At 36.6% G+C, this 20,405-nt stretch overlaps 1 protein-coding gene across 3 annotated transcripts in view; it reads right to left on the bottom strand.

Moving 5' to 3' along the window:
• Positions 1-526: 526 nt before the first annotated feature.
• Positions 527-20,405, bottom strand: part of mindy3 (MINDY lysine 48 deubiquitinase 3) — a 190,421-nt gene continuing 170,542 nt past the window's right edge. For 2 of the 3 annotated variants that reach the window (XM_039736227.1, XM_039736229.1), the window contains 4 exons: positions 18,509-18,581; positions 5,755-5,842; positions 5,261-5,332; positions 527-1,657 (listed from right to left, as the gene is read on the bottom strand). In XM_039736227.1, the coding sequence (XP_039592161.1) occupies positions 1,508-1,657; positions 5,261-5,332; positions 5,755-5,842; positions 18,509-18,581 (383 nt within the window). In that variant the 3' untranslated portion in view covers positions 527-1,507. Of the gene's footprint in view, positions 1,658-2,089; positions 2,699-5,260; positions 5,333-5,754; positions 5,843-18,508; positions 18,582-20,405 lie in introns of those variants that run through there. The other variant, XM_039736228.1, reaches the window with a different exon arrangement.

A 20,405-nucleotide genomic window follows, 5' to 3' on the forward strand; every position in this document is an offset into this window, starting at 1 on the left:
TTAACAGAGAATCACAATAACAGAGCCGCTGCCTGCAGCTCAGCGATGCCACCTTTACATTCGCCATCCACACTGCACTCAGCTAAAAGATGCTGTTGTTTTAATGCAGTATGGACAGTCAGCTTGCTTCATTTCTGTGGATCAGCAGAAGAGAACAACATGTCAGAGGGCTCGGATTTTAAAGAAATAATAACAGTGTTGTGTCATACTTACAGCACCCAGACATTTACTTATGGAGCTGCACTAACAAAGCAAAGGTGTCAATTGACATATACATATAAAAGATGGAAGCTTTTTTTGTTTATGGTCCTTCTCTGGCTTAAGGTTTCTACAAGGACATTACCAAAACAAGTACATGTGTTTGTGTGGCATGAATGGCCTTCACACATTCATTTTGATAATCTTCTCCCAAACAAACAAAGGAATGTTGCTGTTCAAAACGTTTCTCCCTCATGATTTGTCACATTCATCTGGAAAGGAATTTTGCATATTCAGTTTCATTTTTGCAGACACAAACTACAGCAGAGGAAAAACAAAACTTTTATTTTAGATAAATCTTAATAAATAAAATGATGTTACAGTCGTGGATGTGTTAACAGCATATTTTTATCATGCACAAAGCACTTTAATAAATATACATTTGACTTGGTTGATGCTGCAACTTAGAAAAAATGTTGTTTTGGCAATTTTCCCTGGGTGAAAATTCACATTATATCTTCTAACCATTTCCAGTTGCATATTATATATAAATTATGAAAGACACATGAACCTTTCCATGCAACAACTCTTAGCTTCACAGCTTCACCATCTAGATCCAACACCAGCACAGATGCCTGCTTTAGCATTTATAAAATTATTTTAAAGAAAGCCCTGCTTTTTGGTTCATACAAAATGCATTTTGCCGTGCCTGAGAATTTGCCGTGCAGGGAAAAAAAACATGACACAAAAATATCTACAAGGCTGACACAACTGGTGTGCGCTGTGAGGTCAATGTGGACCCAGTTCTCCAATTTAAAAACTTTTACTTTTGAAATTACCACAACCAATGTGCTGGCTGACCACCAGTTAAAAGGGCAAACACATATCCTTTGATATCCATTTAATATAGACATTCAAACTGATCACCTTTTCTTTTGCTTTTCTATTACTTTTGGGAGGAAAAAAAGAAAGAAGTCCAACCCCATCTGTCTAGTGTTCTGTAAAAATGCCTGACTCAAGTTAGAATACCAGTGTATACAGAAAATACATAGTGAATAATAACAAAATCTTCCAAGGTTGAGTTTATTAAAAAAATACAGAATGTAACATTTTACTTTGAATGGGAGACAAGCAACCACATTAAAACAACAGAATGGCAAATAAAACACATCTTTATGTAACTTAGACATGGCATCTGGCTTTTTAAACCTGCTCGAGCCTGCACACCTACACTTCCAAATTCCACAACATTTTTAAAGCTTGTGACTTTTTCCCTTTCTGTGATTTTTTTGTTATCCTGGCTTCAAGGTTAATTCAATGATGGAGAGCGGTCTGTGGACCACAGAAGTTCGATATATGGCCACTTGGTCTGTAGACAGCGTTTGATTGGAGTATCATCAGTGCGGACCATTGGATCTTCAAAGCCCAAAACTAAACACGTCCCTGTCACATACATAACCTGTCAAAAAACAAAAAGAAAAAAAACTTACCCTTCAAATGCCAACAAGACCTCCCCTTCACATATGACAGACCCACAACAGGAATATGATGGGTAAAAACTCCTTTTTAAAAATAAATCCACTAAGTTCTTGTACATGGATTAACTAAATAAAACTTAATTGGCATAATACTATTTTGAACCTTTGTTGAACAAGGAAATAATGAGTATTTCAAAACCTGTTAAGAACTGCCATGTGCTTTATATATCACTACCCGGGACATTTAACAATTACATCAAAAACAAACTCAGATGTTTTCCTTTGCTGAACTATTTCCTGAATTCTTTGTCACATACCAGAGGAAACCTATGGATTTTAAATATTTACTGTTAAAGTCACAGTTTGTGGTTGTTTGTGTTCATGAATACAGAAATGATGTAGTCGACATATTTACAAAGAATTCTACACCATAGCTGTTATGAAAATCAGTAGTTACAAATTATGCAGCAAATTATTACATCTTTATTAGCACAGGAAGGAGTGTCAGTTACACTGACGTGGGTTCAAATCATAATCTGGCACCTGTCTATGTGGAGCTTCTACGTTCTCTCACATCTACTCGTGTCTTCTTTGGGTACTGTGGTTTAATTCCAGAAACAGTCCCAGTACCATTGACTACAGACTCTGAACTGGATCTGCACAAGGTGTCTTGTGGTGGGCTAAAATCTCACCTTCTCTCTGTCTTTTAGCCTATACAAGGAGGATAGACTCTTAGGCTCTGGTAAAAAGCAGCCCCCCAACTGAAAATGTGGATACACAGAAACAGATGGATGAAATGTGGACTCATTCTGCTGGTTAGCATACTAACTACTCACGGTAGATTTGCTTCTTTAAGGCTTGTGTGCTTCAACTACTCCACTTTTCAGATTTAAGATTACAGATCGCAGTCTGTCAGGCACGTGCGATTAGGAGGCATCCTCATCTCAAGGCTCTGTTCAGGTAAGCAGTGCCACCCTAAGCAGAGAGGGGGTGGTCTTGATAATGCAATCTCCTGTTTCCATCTGCAGTTCGGGGAGACCCCAACAGAAGGTGAGTGATGTCACTTTCTGGACATTGTTACCAAGACATGCCCTTTCCGGGAATAAGTGCTTCAAAACCAGCTGGGACCAGAAATTGGGCATCAGTACAATGAGAAGGACTTACTCAGGAACAGTTCATCTTTTTTTTTTTAGTACCCTAGCAAGCGACTTACTTTGACCAATTTTCCCTCACATTCCTGGGATTAAACAGGGGCCTGCTAGTTCCCCAACTCTCCAACACATGTGACTTGAACTCACTGCAATGCACACCACTATTTAATGGTGCAGTGACTTACTTTAACCCCAGCTACTGCTGATACTATACTGCTGTATACTGTATATAGTGAATGTTCTGAAAAATACACTCCTTGCAGTTTTGCAGAAGCTAGTCCATCTTCGATCCATTCAGTTTCCAAGGTGGAGTGCCAATCTCAACAGCAGCAACAACTGCAACTCTAGATATGGTCCTTGTTGAGTCAGGCAAATTTTGTTAATGTCAGGCTGACAGATAGATGCACAAATCTATTCAGCAAACTGGGAACTTTGAGCTAGCACTAACAGGCTAGAAAATACAAAAGACTTTTTACAAAAAGTAATAGTCTGGATACTTAGGTGACACAAGGTGCAAAATGATAGTTAACTATTGAATACTGCACAGATATGAATGAAATGTAAAATGAGTTGTGTTTAGCAGATCTGGCACGGTGAAGCAGTGGCAGCACTGCTGCCTCGCAGTTAGGAGACCTGGGTTCACTTCCTGGGTCCTCCCTGCGTGGAGTTTGCATGTTCTCCCCGTGTCTGCGTGGGTTTCCTCTGGGTACTCCGGTTTCCTCCCACAGTCAAAAGACATGCAGGTTAGGTGGATTGGCGATTCTAAAAAAAATTGTCCCTAGTGTGGGTGTGGGTGTGTGTGTCCTGCGGTGGGTTGGCGCCCTGCCCGGGATTGGTTCCTGCCTTTCCGCCCTGTGTTCGCTGGGATTGGCTCCAGCAGACCCCCATGACCCTGTGTTCGGATTCAACAGGTTGGAAAATGGATGGATGTTTAGCAAATTTACTGTGACTATTTAGTATATACTTTCAAGAGATTTACTCTACACACATGGAAACGTGTTTGCTATTTTTAAATTATTTGCAACTAAATTAGATGTTGGTCACATTAATGAAAAATAAATACTGTAAAAGTACTGTATCTGAAATAAGGTGGCAAATATTAAACACTCATATAAGTGACCCCCAATGTGAACCAGTAAATCTAAGTTGCAAGATATGAACCTCTTCTGACATTCAAAACATGCAAACCCATTTGAAGTGTAATGTTAGCCTATCTCATCTGAGAGCCCGAACATAAAAACTTTCAAATGCTTTGATCTATGAAATTGGAAAGAACAGAACTCTATTTTGGGAGCAAAGTAAGACAAAACTAGAATTGTTTCCTTATAGTGGAAAATAATTAAATAAATTCTCAGGCTTTGTATAGAGAATTAAGCATGAACATTATAATACAAATAAACCTGGCTTTATTTAAACAAAGGACTGATAGGAAATACTTTGCATTTATTTTACTTTTTGATGTTAGCTACAGATACCTTCAAATCTCAAAGGATTATTACAGACCAATTTAACAGAAACGAGGAGAAAATTCTGAATAAAGCAACCCCATTCTTGTTCAGTTCTAATGTATTTTGCAGGGAAACAGGCCACCTTCCGTAGCCACAATTGATTAGTAGTGTCTTTTTGACATTCTTAGACTTCCTGCTAAAAGGTCAGGCTTTAGGCATGCAGGGAGGCTATCCTAGGAATGAGTCTTAAAAAATGATTAAATGCATGTCTTCAAAGCCTTTCCAAACATTTACTGCAATGCAATAAGGAGTGTAAAGTTCAATTGCATTCTTAATCACGAGGATATCATATATAAAGAAAAAGAACATTTTGAAATTAACTACTGACATGGAGTAACTGTTTATTGTCATTATAATACCTAGAGGGGCAGCACGGTGGCGCAGTGGGTAGCGCAGCTGCCTCACAGTTTAGGAGACCCGCGTTCACTTCCCGGGTCCTCCCTGCGTGGAGTTTGCATGTTCTCCCCATGTCTGCGTGGGTTCCCTCCGGGTACTCCGGTTTCCTCCCACAGTCCAAAGACGTACAGGTTAGGAGCATTGCCGATTTTACATTGTCCCTAGTGTGTGGGTTATGTGTGCACCGTGTGGTGGGCTGACACCCTGCCCAGGGTTTGTTTCCTGCCTTGCGCCCTGTGTTGGCTGGGTTTGGCTCTAGCAGACCCCCGTGACCCTGTTAGTTGGGATTCAGCAGGTTGGAAAATGGATGGATGGATGGATAATACCTAGAGTTGATCTGATTATAACTTGTAAATAACAAGCAACAACACAACACAAAGAAAATTAAAGTTGCATAAATGACAGATTTTGGATTAAAAATATATACATTATGTATTTGGATGAGTGTGCTTATGAAATTCATAGATTAGAACACAAAGTTTAAATTTGTTTCACTAGGAATACAGCATGTAAACATCAGCTTATTTACCTTTTCATTGAAGTTTGACTGCTTCAGCCCATTATAGTGATACACAGGAAATGAATCTGGTATTCCAGAATCCTAAAATGTATAATACATTTGTTAAATGTACATGTAATTAAAATACTGAACACTAATGTAAGGCATTAAAAGGAACATACCAATTATTAACATCAGGTATTATTACAAACATAAGTGGTGAGGTATCAAAAAGTAGCTGCAATTAGCAAAATTGAAATGTACATAATGGTAACCATAAAACAAAAATCTCTTAAAAATGTCAACAGAATTTCTACAAAAAGTACAACGACAAAGTGGTTAGTCTAAATCATGCTCAATAAAATTTGCTATTTCAACAATCATGTACTATATGCAATTCTAATTTACTGGTACAATACTTATTAACTGGTTGCAAACCATAGCATTTAACAGTAGGGTATTACCAAAACACTAAAACAGTAATGGAAGTAATATCAATTTGATATTTTGTTTTAGTCAGCTACCTGTTCTGGAAAAAATTCTTGAAGGAATGGTCCCAGCAATATGATACCCAGGCCTTCAGGGTCTAACTTACTCTTCATGAGATTAACACTGAGAAGACAAAAAATAAATATATAATTTGTACAATATTACTAGAACATAATGCAGCATTGCTCAGATCCAGGAATAACATCCAACTCTGTGATACATCATGCTAAATGCCCTTCAAATGTTAAGCAGTCTGGATCAAATTTTTTGGCAGCACGACAAGTTACTATTTTAATGTTCTTATTCTGATGATGGTTTTACACAGTATTTCCTTTTAGAGACAGGCCTCTTTTAAGGTTTGCTCAGCTCAGTTACAGTTCTAAAGATAGTAAGTAAACCTGTAAAAGCTAAAACAACAAATTGGCATTTTTATTACAAATGAGTTGATTTTGTACAATGTTACTGTTCTAGAAAGACTGGAAGTTTAAAATTGAATATTGGGTTGTGTACAAAAAACATTACATTTAATGATCATTTAACCATTTTTTATCATATCATTATTACAGTAAGGCTGGATCCATTTTTAAAGTAGCAATTCTAAAACAGAGTAGTTAACTCTAAAGCTCTATTAAAAACAGTTAAAAATACACCTGACACAGGACTGGAACCTAAATTTATATTGGAAATAATGACAAATGTCAAAGAATAAAATAAGAACAAAAGTTGCTAATATAACATAACATTGTTTTTTGTTACAATTAACATACTACACTCTTTTTAAATACAGGGTATTCATTATCCAAACCTGGCCCCAACAGAATGGCAAGAGAACTGTACAATTATAAAACGATTTAACATTATACACAAAGAGAAAGCGAGAACATTATAATTCAACTTGAGTAACTAATGGGCAAGAAACATAATTTCATATTTGTCTGACTATGTTACAGAAATAACCAATGTGTCTTATTCATAAAGCATTCAATTGTGATCAATCCAAACAGAAAATTGGGTACTTAATTATATAAAGCATTTAAAATCATTAAATGCACTCAGATGAAGAATTATGGATTGATATATCAGTATCACAACTTTATCCTGAGCAGTAATAATGTATTTTATATTTTGTTTTTTAAGTTTAAAAATGTTATTACATGCACAGTCTGTGGCATGTCTACAGAGCCTCATTCGCAATGACCTGTACACTTTGTGACCAACATATGGCCAAATGGCCAGTCCCAAATGAAGCCATAAGAAGTGCATGACTTCAATATAACATAAAAAGCAATTAAAAAGTGTTTTAAACACCTTATCCACCTGCCAATATTTTTCAATTATTCCAGTTACCCTGATTGTGTGCAACAAAATAAAATACACAAATAACAGAACAGCTAAAAAAAACCAAACAAAATTCAGTGAAGGTGCATTTCCTTTCATGTAAGTACTTTATTTAATTAAATCTGTAATGCACCACGGAGAAAACATTTTCCAATAATGTTATCTAGAATGAACCTGCACATCATATTTAAGAGAAAAGGAAACTGTTCAAACATCTATTTTTTTATATACAAATTACTTACTATACAGATAACAACATGGATAGTTGAGATATAATATGAAAGTAAGAAAAAAAACAGTGGTTGATATCATAGAAATTATCATCATTACTAAAACATAATGATGTCACATTTTAGAAATATGTGGATTTGAATAAAATAACGGAGAAGGTTAAAAGACTACTGAAATATGACTGAGCATGTCATTTTTGTAATCCAAAAAAAGTCAAAGATCAAAATTCACAACAAAATGCATAAATAAAAATAAACTAAGATATTATGAGAATGTTAAGACATATAAATAAACTATTTTTAGTGTACATAACACTTAAAAAACAAATTGTTTCTACAACCATATGTGAAACCAATATGCTAATCAACAAAAGTAACTTTAGTGTTCACCTGACAAATCATTTTCGAATAAATAAGATAGTTCAACATTGTGTTTCTAGGACTGGAGCTTATAAGACGTAACAGAAAATCTGAGGCATCACTAAATTAAAAAATATCTGCCATCTCCAGGCAGAGGAGTAGCTTCAGTGACAGACTTTTGTCACTGTCCTGCTCCACTGACAGACTGAGGAGATCATTCCTCCCCCACTCTTCAATTCCACCCGGGGGAGTAAATGCGAACATTAATTTTATTTTAATTTTTTTCATTTTTATTACTATTTAATTTAGCATTGTTTCTTTGTATCAGTATACTGCTGCTGGATTATGTGAATTTCCCCTTGGGATTAATAAAGTATCTATCTATCTATCATATATTTAAGAGAGATAAAACAAAGTTCTCTCTACTATTCATTTAATCTTGAGCATTTCAAATTTGGCACTGACTACTGTACTCATTTTAGGATCTTCTGGGGAATCTACAATTATTCATTAGGCATCTTTTTTCACATATGCTTGGGTTATCAAAATAAAAGTTATTTATGTATATATTGCAACATGTACTTGTATCTGTGTTTTACAGGAATATTTATGGACAATTATGAAAAATGTATTTTTTGTTGTGTACAAATATACAAATGTTCAACAGTCACGGACACACCTAAAACTGCATATGGAAAGCCCCAGAATAACTGTAAAATACTAAAATAGGAGTAAGTGAGGAACTCTGAATTCTTGCAGCATTAAAGTTTATTATATATGATGTCCCAAAAGTGAAATGGGAAAGGGCATCTGAAGGAAAACAAGAGGAAATATAATATGAAGAATCAATTACAGTGCTAACCTAAAAAGGCTACACAGAAATCCAACCCTCTAACTAGAGGGAGACAGAAAAGCTATAGAAGACCATAAAGAGGCTACAACAAATGGCATTGGCAGCACATGCTCCCCAGCTGTGAAAGCTTCATCTTTAAATGTACAAATATATTGAAGTCAACCCCACTTGGGCATAAAAGCTCTATTTTACTTATTGATGCTGCTGCAGTCTGTATGAGGCAAATGTAAACAAAATACATTGTGCAGCGATACAGAAAAACCATCACTTGAGCTTGTGTTTACTAACATAATCTTAAATACTTATATTTTGTATTAAAAAAGCTTATATGGTGGAATATATTAAAATGGTAAAGTACATTATTGTTCTTAAATAAACGAGTATCATTCAAATATGGATGAAATTGCCCAGTTAAGCTCAAGCACAATAAATACATGCAATCCACTAAACCTATATTCTAAGATTTTTTTGCTTGTAAAATGACATATACATCGTTCTAGATACTCTTTGAAGCTATTATGGATAAGATTCATGTTTTGTATGAGCATAATTCCTAGCTTTTGTTTTAAATAGCACATTGTTATGTTATATATGTGTCTTAATGTTATGTGTCGTGAATTCTTCGTTGTCCTGTGTTCTATGTAGCACCATGGTCCTGGAGTAACGTTGTTTCATTTCACTGTACTACTGTATATGGATGAAATGACAATAAATACTCTTGAATCTTGAACTGGTGGGGCGAGGGGAGGGGTGGTGTTATTTGGTTTCGGCAGTGGGGAAATTTCATGTATTGAGGTTTTCCTTTGGAGAAAACACCATCTGTGTTATGTGTGGGGTGCTATAGTGCGTCTCCGTGTGGAAAATACATAGCATGTCTCATTTTTAAAAAAAAAAATTACTGCATTCAAGTGCAGTTAAATGAATGAGTTATAATTAGAATTAATTTTACCAGTGACTATAGATTACATTTTACACAGCTGCAGGAAAGAACACAGGTAAACCATGTAAGTGTGAACAAGGCATTAGGGAGCAATACTCCATTGGAGGAAAACTTGGAGCAAGAATTAGGTCAGGAGATTGATGAAATTATCTTACATTTGACATGGAAGGCACTAGGAAAGCAAACACAGAGTTAACAATTAAGTGTAACTGTATTTGGGCATCTTTTAATCAGGTTCTAGGATAAATTTCATTAAACTAGTGATTATTACATTTTTTACTGTTTGTAGCTACACCTTCATACTGTGGAATTTTCACCTTTAAATTTGTTTCAAGATGCTTTGTAATCCTTCGATGTTTTATAGGCATCAATAATTTTTCTTTGGGGGCCTCTGGAAGTCCAGAGCAGATTCCTTATCTTAATTCAAATGTGGACCATTCAGACTAAACATTTATAGCTGCCGTTGATGCCATCTGAGACAAATTGTAATTATTCTAGAACATGACTGTAAAATGAGGAAATACTAACTTATTGTGCTTGAGGAAATTACATTACTGTTGATTGAACAATTGCAAAAGGAACTACATTCATCCATTACTTTACCCACTTATGTTCAATCCTGTAATTCTACTTATTCCATAAGTAACATCACATTAATAGCACTGAAACTGAACGTTCATTTTAGAACGTTCCCATGGAAATCCTCTCAGTATCTGACTCTTGATACTCTTGACTAGTGATGAGTGAACCCGGCTGAAATTGCTTTACCTCAAGTTTGGCAAAATCACAAAAATGTTCATAAGCTTTTATGCATTGCATGAAATGCATTGATATCAATTGGTAAGGAAGAACTGAATTAGTTTTGAGTGGATTAAATTGGTGCAACTGTCTTTTAATTTAAGAGAAAAGTCTGTCAACTATGCTGGAACGATTATTGTGGCCAATTATGTGATCTGAGTTGCAGCTCCAGGAACAGCAGTAACTTCTTTTTTGTTTGTCATGTATCTGTGCAGATGCTTCTTAGTTTCATCTTCCATCAAGAAGAAAGAAATGCCTTATAAATATTAGTAAACATTTTGTTTTTATTTTTTCCCAGTGTGTACTGTATTTTCTGATGATGAGGAGGGAGGGCTCCTGTAAGTCTTGTTTTGATACCTTGCTGGGCACATGCCTGATCTGCATGCATAATTAGCCATGAGGCGCTGTCTGCCAACCCATAGGGATCAGTGTTATATATACGGTGGCAATAATTGAATACTGCAAGTTTTTTGTTTATTAATCTGCCATTGTTTCTGAACCTTAGCGGCTTTCTCACTCATTTTTACCTTTTCAAATTCACTAATGATCCATATACAGCAACTGAAGAGCCCTGGGGGTTGAATGGACCGCAAATGGAAGAAACATGTGTGGTTAGAAAAGGGAAAAAATATCACACAGCACTGTCCAGCACTTTGGTGAGCACAGTGTTGGGGGATGGAGCAGTTTTAAGACATATCAACAGATGAAACTCCCTTTCATTGTGTGTTAGCAATCCAGCAATAGCCACATCAGCAACAATCTTACAGTACACATGCATGAAAGGTGCACATGTGGCTGGCACAGCTATGTGATGTCATGCTGGCTTCACAAAGCATCACGCGGTGCTTGGAAAAAAATAGCAAATTTGCATGAGAAAAAAGCTTTGGTGAATTTCTCCAATCAACACTAGTGTCCACTGTATGCTGTATTTTGTTTGCTAACATATACTGGGAAGAAGCAATGGCTAAGTGTCCATTTTTCTTTTTTGTTTAGTTATTATTTTGCGCAGTAAGCTGGCTCACTTCTCTAAGGTTGGCTCTTGCTTAGCACTCAATATGATGCAGCATCTGCAACCCTGAACTAGACTATGGGTTGATAAAAGACAGATATAAGTGACAGTTTGCTCAAATAAAAAGAAATTAATTTTAGGTATAAAAAACACTATTAACTCTAAGAAGAAAAACAGAACTAAATATGAAGCAGCAAAGACATGAATACATATGTATGAAGTCCTACAGCCCTTCTCACCCACTCAGGCCTGCTAGTGTAAAGGCATCAGGTAATACCAACTCTGCGTGGCATCAGATCTCAATATAGACTCTTTTTAGGTGGTGCTCCTCATTAGTGCAATGTGCTTCCCATCTCAATCTAATTTACTAATTCCTAGTGGCTAAGAAAACAATAAAAAGTGTTGTTTTGTGCCGATTATTTTAGAGTTCTTCACTAATGAAGGTCTACTTTAAAACATTGTTTTGTAACATTTGATTTGAAACAGATCCCAGACTGTTGGGGTCATAACAAATTAAATGCTCATTTACAGCTAGTCCCTTTTCTGGTGGCATCTATGAAGGCATAGCATAGCTGGGTATAGTCAAAACTTGGGCTTGAAAAATGATGGAGCTAGACTTTCATTTGTAATAATTTGAGTATATTATATCTGGGTTGCTTGAGAGAACATCAACACATGATATTTTAGAAGGCCATAACATTTTGCATGGTTTTCCAGGCATTTTCCTTGGCTTTGATCAGACATATGGCAAGCAGAAAAATTGGCAGGTCAATGTTCATAGGATTCATGACTCTGCTTCAATCTTGTACACAACCCAGGAATTAATGGGGTAATTACTAGTATATAATCTAGAGACGTGTCTGGAGGCAGAAGGAGAGGAGGAAGGTAAAGAGAGTGGAACTGAAGGTAGGAACTTTGAATGTTGGCAGTATGACTGGTTAAGGAGAGAGAGTTAGCCTGATATGATGGAGGGAAAGAAGGTTTATATATTGTGCGTGCAAGAGTCTAAATGTAAGGGGAGTAAGGCCAGGTGGATTGGAGGTGGATTCATATTGTTCTATCATGGTGTGGATAGGAGGAGAAATGGAGTAGGGGTTATTGTGAAGGAACAGTATGTTAAGAGTGTTCTGGAGGTGAAAGACTGTCAGACAGAGTAATGATTATGAAGCTAGAAATTGGATGTGTGATGATGAATGTTGTTAGTGCATATGCTCCGCAAGTTGGGTGTGCAACGGATAAGAAAGAAGATTTTTGGAGTGAGTTGAATGAAGTGATGAACGGTGTACCCACGGGACAGAAAGTGATGATTGGAGCGGATTTCAATGGACATGTTGGTGAAAGGAACAGAGGAAACGAGGAGGTGATGGGTAGGTACGGTGTCAAGGAAAGGAATGAAGAAGGTCAGAGAATAGTGGATTTTGCCAAAAGGACAGACATGGCTGTGGTGAATATGTATTTTAAGAAGAGGGACGAACATAGGGTGACGTACAAGAGAGGAGGAAGGTGCACACAAGTAGATTACATCTTATGCAGAAGAGTCAATCTGAAGGAGATTGAAGATTGCAAAGTAGTGGCAGGGAAAAGTGTAGTTAAGCAGCATAAGATGGTGGTCTGTAGGATGACAATTGGAGATCAAGAAGAGGAAGAGAGTGAAGGCAGAGCCAAGGATCAAATGGTGGAAGTTGAAAAAAGAAGACTGCATGGTTGAGTTTAGGGAGGTGACACAGGCACTGGGTGGTAGTTAAGAATTACCAGACAGCTGGGAAAGTACAGCAGATGTAGTAAGGGTGACAGCAAGTAGGGTGCTTGGTGTGACATCTGGACAGAGGAAGGAGGAAAAGGAAACCTGGTGGTGGAATGGGGAAGTACAGGAGAGTATACAGAGGAAGAGGATGGCAAAAAAGAAGTGGGATAGTCAGAGAGATGTAGAAAGTAGATAAGAGTACAAGGAGATAAGGCGCAAGGTGAAGAGAGAAGTGGTGAAGGCTAAAGAAAAAGAATATGATAAGAAGTATGAGAAGTTGGACACTAAAGAGGGAGTAAAGGACCTGTACCGATTGGCTAGACAGGGGGACAGAGCTGGGAAGGATGTGCGGCAGGTTAGGGTAATAGAGGATAAAGATGGAAACGTACTCACAAGCGAGGAGAGTGTGTTGAGCAGATGGAAAGAGTACTTTGAGAGGCTTATGAATGAAGAGAACAAGAGAGAGAAGAGGTTGGATGATGTGGAGATAGTGAATCAGGAACTGCAACGGATTAGCAAGGAGGAAAGCTATGAAGAGGATGAAGAATGGAAAAGCCATTGGTCCAGATGACATACCAGTGGAAGCATGGAGGCGTTTAGGAGAGATGGCAGTGGAGTTTTTAACCAGATAGTTTAATGGAATCTTGGAAAGTGAGAGGATGCCTATGGAATGGAGAATAAGTGTACTGGTGTTGATATTTAAGAATAAGGGGGATGTGCAGGACTTTAGTAACTACAGGGGGATAAAACTGATGAGCCACAGTATGAAGTTATGGGAAAGAGTAGTGGAAGCTAGGTTAAGAAGTGAGGTGATGATTAGTGAGTAGCAGTATGGTTTAATGTCAAGAAGGAGCACCACAGATGCAATGTTTGCTCTGAGGGTGTTGATGGAGAAGTATAGAGAAGGCCAGAAGGAGTTGCATTGCATCTTTGTGGACCAGGAGAAAGCATATGACAGGGTGCATCGAGAGGAGTTGAGGTATTGTACGAGGAAGTCGGGAGTGGCAGAGTAGTATGTAAGAGTTGTACAGGATATATACGAGGGACGTGTGACTGTGGTGAGGTCTGCGGTAGCAGTGACGGATGCATTCAAGATGGGGGTGGGATTAAATCATGGATCGGCTCTAAGCCCTTTCTTTTTGGCAATGGTGATGGACAGGTTGACAGACGAGATTAGACAGGAGTCTCCATGGACTTTGATGTTTGCTGACAACATTGTGATCTGTAGCGATAGTAGGGAGCAAGTTGAGGAGACCCTGGAGAGGTGGAGATATGCTCTTGAGAGGGGAGGAGAGGAATGAAGGTCAGTAGGAACAAACAGAATACATGTGTGTGAATGAGAGGGAGGTCAGTGGAATGGTGAGAATGCAGGGAGTAGAGTTGGCGAAGGTGGATGAGTTTAAATACTTGGGATCAACAGTACAGAGTAATGGGGATTGTGGAAGAGAGGTGAAAAAGAGTGCAGGCAGGGTGGAATGGGTGGAGAAGAGTGTCAGGAGTAATTTGTGACAGATGGGTATCAGCAAGAGTGAAAGGGAAGGTCTACAGGATGGTAGTGAGACCAGTTATATTATATGGGTTGGAGATGGTGGCACTGACCAGAAAGCAGGAGACAGAGCTGGAGGGGCAGAGTTAAAGATGCTAAGATTTGCACTGGGTGTGACAAGGATAGATAGGATTAGAAATAAATATATTAGAGGGTCAGCTCAAGTTGGGTGGTTGGGAGACAAAGTCAGAGAGGCGAGATTGCGTTGGTTTGGACATGTGCAGAGGAGAGATGCCGAGTATTTTGGGAGAAGGATGCAAAGGATAGAGCTGCCAGGGAAGAGGAAAACAGGAAGGCCTAAGCGACGGTTTATGGATGTGGTGAGAGAGGACACGCAGGTGATAGGTGTAACAGAACAAAATGCATTGGACAGAAAGATATGGAAGAAGATGATCCGCTGTGGCAACCCCTAACAGAAGCATTAGAAAGAAGAACTAGTATGCTTTATTTATCTGATAACATGCACTCTGTTTGTAGGTTTTAAAGGCATATCACCAGTACTTCATTGATTTTACAATGTAAGAAATTGAAATGCAGAGTAGCTATTAAATACAATATCCACAAAACAGTTGCTTATTTGGATTATTTGATTATATTGACAAATACTCCACAAAACAGTCATTATTACTCAGTGTAGAATATTTCTGAATACAAAAAAAACCCAAAAAAATAAAACACATATATACAGAGCAAAAGCTGTAATTAAACGTTGAGCTCAGTTTGTTTTTTGTTTTTGTTTTTTATTTTTACTTTTACAGTTGCTTGTACTTGTAAGCTGACTAACCAATCTGCAACAACAGAAAATACAAAAACTGGGCATAAAATTTGTAGTACAGTACTCTGAAGAACTAATCAGATATACAAGTTACTAATTTAGGTAAATCTGTACTAGTCATTTCTATAAAATACCGAACATACTTGTGTATAAGTGGTCTTGAAACCTGAAAATTTGAACATAAAATCAGACCCCGACTTATACAGCAGTTTAAAAATGACACTTAAAAAATTTTTTTTTTTTTTTACATCTTCTTGCTTCCTCCAATCTTGCACCAGTTTCTCAGACACATGAAATTTTCTTACAGCACCGCAGTTACCATTTTGACTTTTCATTTAAAACCAGCTTAATATTTTTTTCTGATTGAATGCTCCATCGTAGATAAGGAATGCTCTTACAATGAAGGTGTGACATACAAAAAACACAAAACAGTGAAAATGTCAATTGAGAATAGTTCGGGTATTACTGTGTGGTCATGTAGGCACAATACTGTACACAGGGGGAAAAAAAAAGGCAGTGTGCTCCGTGATTACTCTCTCAGGTGGGCATTAGCATATCATATTCTCTTGGACCAACAGTATGAGTTTTCCGCATTCAACTTATACAACCAACATTATAAAATACCAAAACTTATACAGTAAAATCAAGCCCGACATATATGTGGGAGAACTTAGACGCAAGTATATAGAGTACACCTGACAAACATCAAAACAAATAAAAAATGTGTTTTGCAGTCCACATCATGCTAATCACTACAGAGCTAAAATTGACAAATCAGTTGTCACACACGTGCATGGGAGGTAGTCAATGGGATTGGCTAAACCTGGTACACCAGATCAAGGGTTAACGGGATGCACTAATACCTCTTTTTTCTCGCACTCAGCTCCTCTGAACAGAAGCCTGCCTAAACTTACAGACTCCAATTCCGGTTCTAGACCGCATCCTCTTCTTGACTTCACTTCCGGTTCCATCCCTGTGGACACGCCCCTTCTTCCTTACCATCAATAACAACTCACCATTTTTCTCTGTTACCCATACCTGTTTTGGACACAGTCCCGAGTGAGTACTCTTATCTGATATTACTTGATTTTTCCTTACAGGAATTTTTGAACATATGGGGTGGAACACCAAACCTTTTTCTTGTTTTTTTTGTATCTACTCACACATTCTTTCATTAAAATTACCTGAATAGGATCAATGTCTTTAAATAAAGAACTGCAGAGAAACATATGTGGTTAGCAATTTGCTCGCTAGGGTTATTAAAATATAGCTACAGATGTCTAAATTAAATTAAGTAAGAATTCACATTACAGATATCTGTAGTTTCATTTTGACTAAATGACATTGCAAGTATTGGAATTTAATAATAGGTATCTTACAATTAAATGTTTTTTATACAAAAGTTAGTGCTAAGTACTTGCTTTCATTTTACTTTTGAAGTACTGACTGATCTTATAGGAATTAAATGTGACACCAATAAGTATATATGAAAGTAAAATGTAAGTGAACACTCATAACTATTAAAAGTCTCAGTGATTTTGCCCAAAAGACATTGTTCACAAAAATATGTATAACTCCATTATTTTAAGATTTTGTAAATATATATTTTTATGGAATGGTGAAAGGGTTAATTGAAGGTTGCGTCTTCCTGTTTAATACAATCTTTTATTATAACTAAATTACACTGGGATTTCCAGTTAAAGAGTGTACCTACATTCTATAGTCTATTTTAAATTTAACTAAATTTGAAATTTACTCTCTAAAACAATGAGTCAACCATTGTAATAAAACACGTCTATGAAACTCTTCTACCTAAAAATGAACTTGTAATTAAGCCTGTTGCCAAGAAACACTTATACTAAATAACTGAACTGACACAGCATATTTTTAAAGTGTGGGTTTGAAAAGATGCACCTAACAGTTTACAAAGGCATGAATTTAGAGTAATGTACATCCAGTGATAAATGTTTTTAAAATCACAGTCTGCTTACCTGTATTTTTAAATCAGTGTACAACGTAGCTCATGCCTTGCTACTTGAAGTCAGGATATTAACATACTTCTTGTATAGAGCAGCATTTCCCAGCCCATGGGAGTGTCTAGGTTAAATTGTTTGGTTTGTTTAGTTTGCCCTCTCTATTTTGATTAGCAGAACACTTCCAGATTATTTAGATACTATTGTTTTCATGGCAGTGTTAGGTATGTAAGGTGAAACAAAGTCAAAAATAAAAACAGTAATCAATTACAAGGTTGAAAGAATATGCTACTAAGAATAATTGCTTTAAGACATTTTACTACCTTGCATATTTAATTTTTTACCTTTACAAAGTTTACTTTTCATGCAGCTGGTAAGAGCTGAGCACCAATAAGTGTTGATGGTTTGTAAATGTCAGGCAATCTTAGTAATTAAGGTCATACTACAGACGAGAGCTTATTTACTTGGACTAAGAAAAGTCTATAATTGAAGAGGTGCTGTTTTCCATATCCTGTTAATCAAGATCAGAAATTAAAAACTGAATTGAACAGGGCATGGAGGTATGATACAGTTGGAAAATGTTGGAACAGTTTAACTGCCATTTTAATTACAAAATAACTTTCTGTGATTTAGGACTGCAAAATGAATTTCACGCTTCGTTTAGTTTCCAGGTTCTGTTTCTTTTACATAAAGACAGATTTTCCTATTAAAATGATTCTTGACAATTTCTTCAAAGATATTATATGGATGACTGTTTTCTTGAAGGAATCATTTAAAATAAAAAAGTAGTTTCTACCCAGATCTACTTAAATCTGCAACAATTCCAACAGTCACTTTGGCAGGGACCCCTTTTTCTCTTGAATAACACATACTAAATTATTATGGAAACAACATAAAAGATGATAAAATTAGTTTGCAAACTGTTGCATCAAATACTATAACCAAATACATAATGAAACATGAAGGAAGAAAATGTATTCAACCTCTTTGTTTTTGGAACAATATTTGTTAAAGATTATTTTTATGTAATCATAGACAAATAAACTACCAAAATGTTCAGTAGTGTACGTATTTGGGTTTTCTCTTTGGTAATTTAAAATATTTAATTTTATTTCATTAAAGATTACAATTACAAAAATCAAAAGATTTTTAGGATATTATATTGCTAAAATTGTACTGTACTTCATACAGAGTCAGCCAGACAATATAAAAGGAATACTTACTATTCAGGCTCGGATACAAGGTCTAGTGCTTTCATTACATCTTCCAGTAATGTATCAGGAATAAATCCATTATCTGCAATAGGAAAATTGAAGTAACAAAGTTATTTTTAAAATTAACTTCACATAAACTAGAATTCAAGAAAATGCTAGTAATCACAAAAAAATATTTAAATGGCAAATATTCCACCAAGGCCAATTAAATACTGTCAAAGAATGCACATTTATACATTTTAGAAAGAAAAGGTGAACATTTAGATGTTTACATTTTACAATGCTGCTGTTCATGAGAATCAATTTTGGTAAAATGCATGTTTGAGAACTCTTTCTGTGAATATTCTTTTTTTAAAGGGATTCATCACCACAAATTATACATTCAAAAGACCAGTGAATGTACTCTTTTACAGGATATCATTCTACAAATGGCAACTAGGTGTCTTAAGTAATGATTCTATTTCAAATTCTTATTAGTTATGGATAATCAGCCAGTGTAGAACTATCAGGATCCGGAACAGAACATAGTCAAATTGAGGTGTTTATCAATGAGGTGAAAACATGATTTTACCATGCAAATATTCCAGGATCTCTCTATTGAAATCATTTCTCTTTGAGGAATGCTGCATAAGGGTGCAAAATGAATTTCTTCACCTGCAGTAAAACTGCAATTTCCTGCAGTAGTTTGTAAGTATTTTTTTTTCTTTCTAAACTCAAAACTAATAGTGTTGTGCCCCAGACCCACAGCCTAGGTCCTCTTCCTGTATCCAAAGCACTGATAGCCATGACTGGGCCAAACGAGCAGCAAGTGAAGAGTCAAAGAAAAAATACATATGTGCAGTAAATAAACAATTTTAAAATTATAAGTAATTCTCATTAGATGAAAACATAGTTACAACAGCAGGGAGAGTCACCACCAAGACATTTATATTTAAAAGTCAGTGCAACCAAAAGGGATCTGTTACAGAGTTCCAGTCATTCAAGACCATCATGGGCTAATGAATAAAGACCCCAGCAACATTTACACGCAGTTCCTGTCGCCTCGTTGCCTCTAAAGCTCATCCCTTTCTTGACTAACCCTCCAACACCAGCTATGTCCTTGATCCTTTGCTGCTTCTCCAGAATTAATCAACTGCTTTGGTTCCTGTCAATGACCATAGCTTCACGGTTCCAGGACATCAACTTAGTTCCTTGAGCTCCACACTTCATTCTCCTTTCTCTGTACTTTCCTCATGCTACTGCTCCACCTGTTCCTCCCGTTCAGCAGTAAGTCTACCTTTTTAACCCTTAGAATTAATTAGCATCCACCCCTCTGTCAGTTACTCAGGCACATGGGGTGGCGCACTAGCAAACTCCATTTAAGCAGATTCACCTGTGACACCTTATCTAGCCTGAGGCATGGGGTGTCACAAATAGTGGAAATGACAATCAAGGTTCTCCTATGCATTCATAAACTAACCAAGGAATTGGAAAGGAAGTACACATTAAACAATGTCTTAACAACTAAAGGCTGTCTTCTGAAATTGCATTTAAAATACCTTCCTTGTCCTGAATATAAGTTTAAAGGATGCTACAAGTACGTCCAATTACAAGCACAGAACCTGCTGTGGTTATGAATGTAGAAATAAACTAAAGTATTTTTTTGGACTAGCACAACCAATGGGAGTCTGGCTTTTTACAGAAGCTAAAAAAAATGCAAGCAAAAAGCAAGTAAGACAGACAGACACACAACGTGTCAATAAGAGGATGTGCAACATTATTCACAATGGCACCCAATTTTGTTTTAACTCTTTCCTTTGCAACTACCATGGTTTTGCTGATTTTGCAGGTAATTCTTTCTGCACCAAGAAACAAAGTTCTCTACCTGACTCCTATACTCTGTCTCATCCCCTAATAACAGTCTGGT

Source organism: Polypterus senegalus, chromosome 15 (assembly GCF_016835505.1).
Source record: "Polypterus senegalus isolate Bchr_013 chromosome 15, ASM1683550v1, whole genome shotgun sequence".
Lineage (NCBI taxonomy): Eukaryota > Metazoa > Chordata > Cladistia > Polypteriformes > Polypteridae > Polypterus > Polypterus senegalus.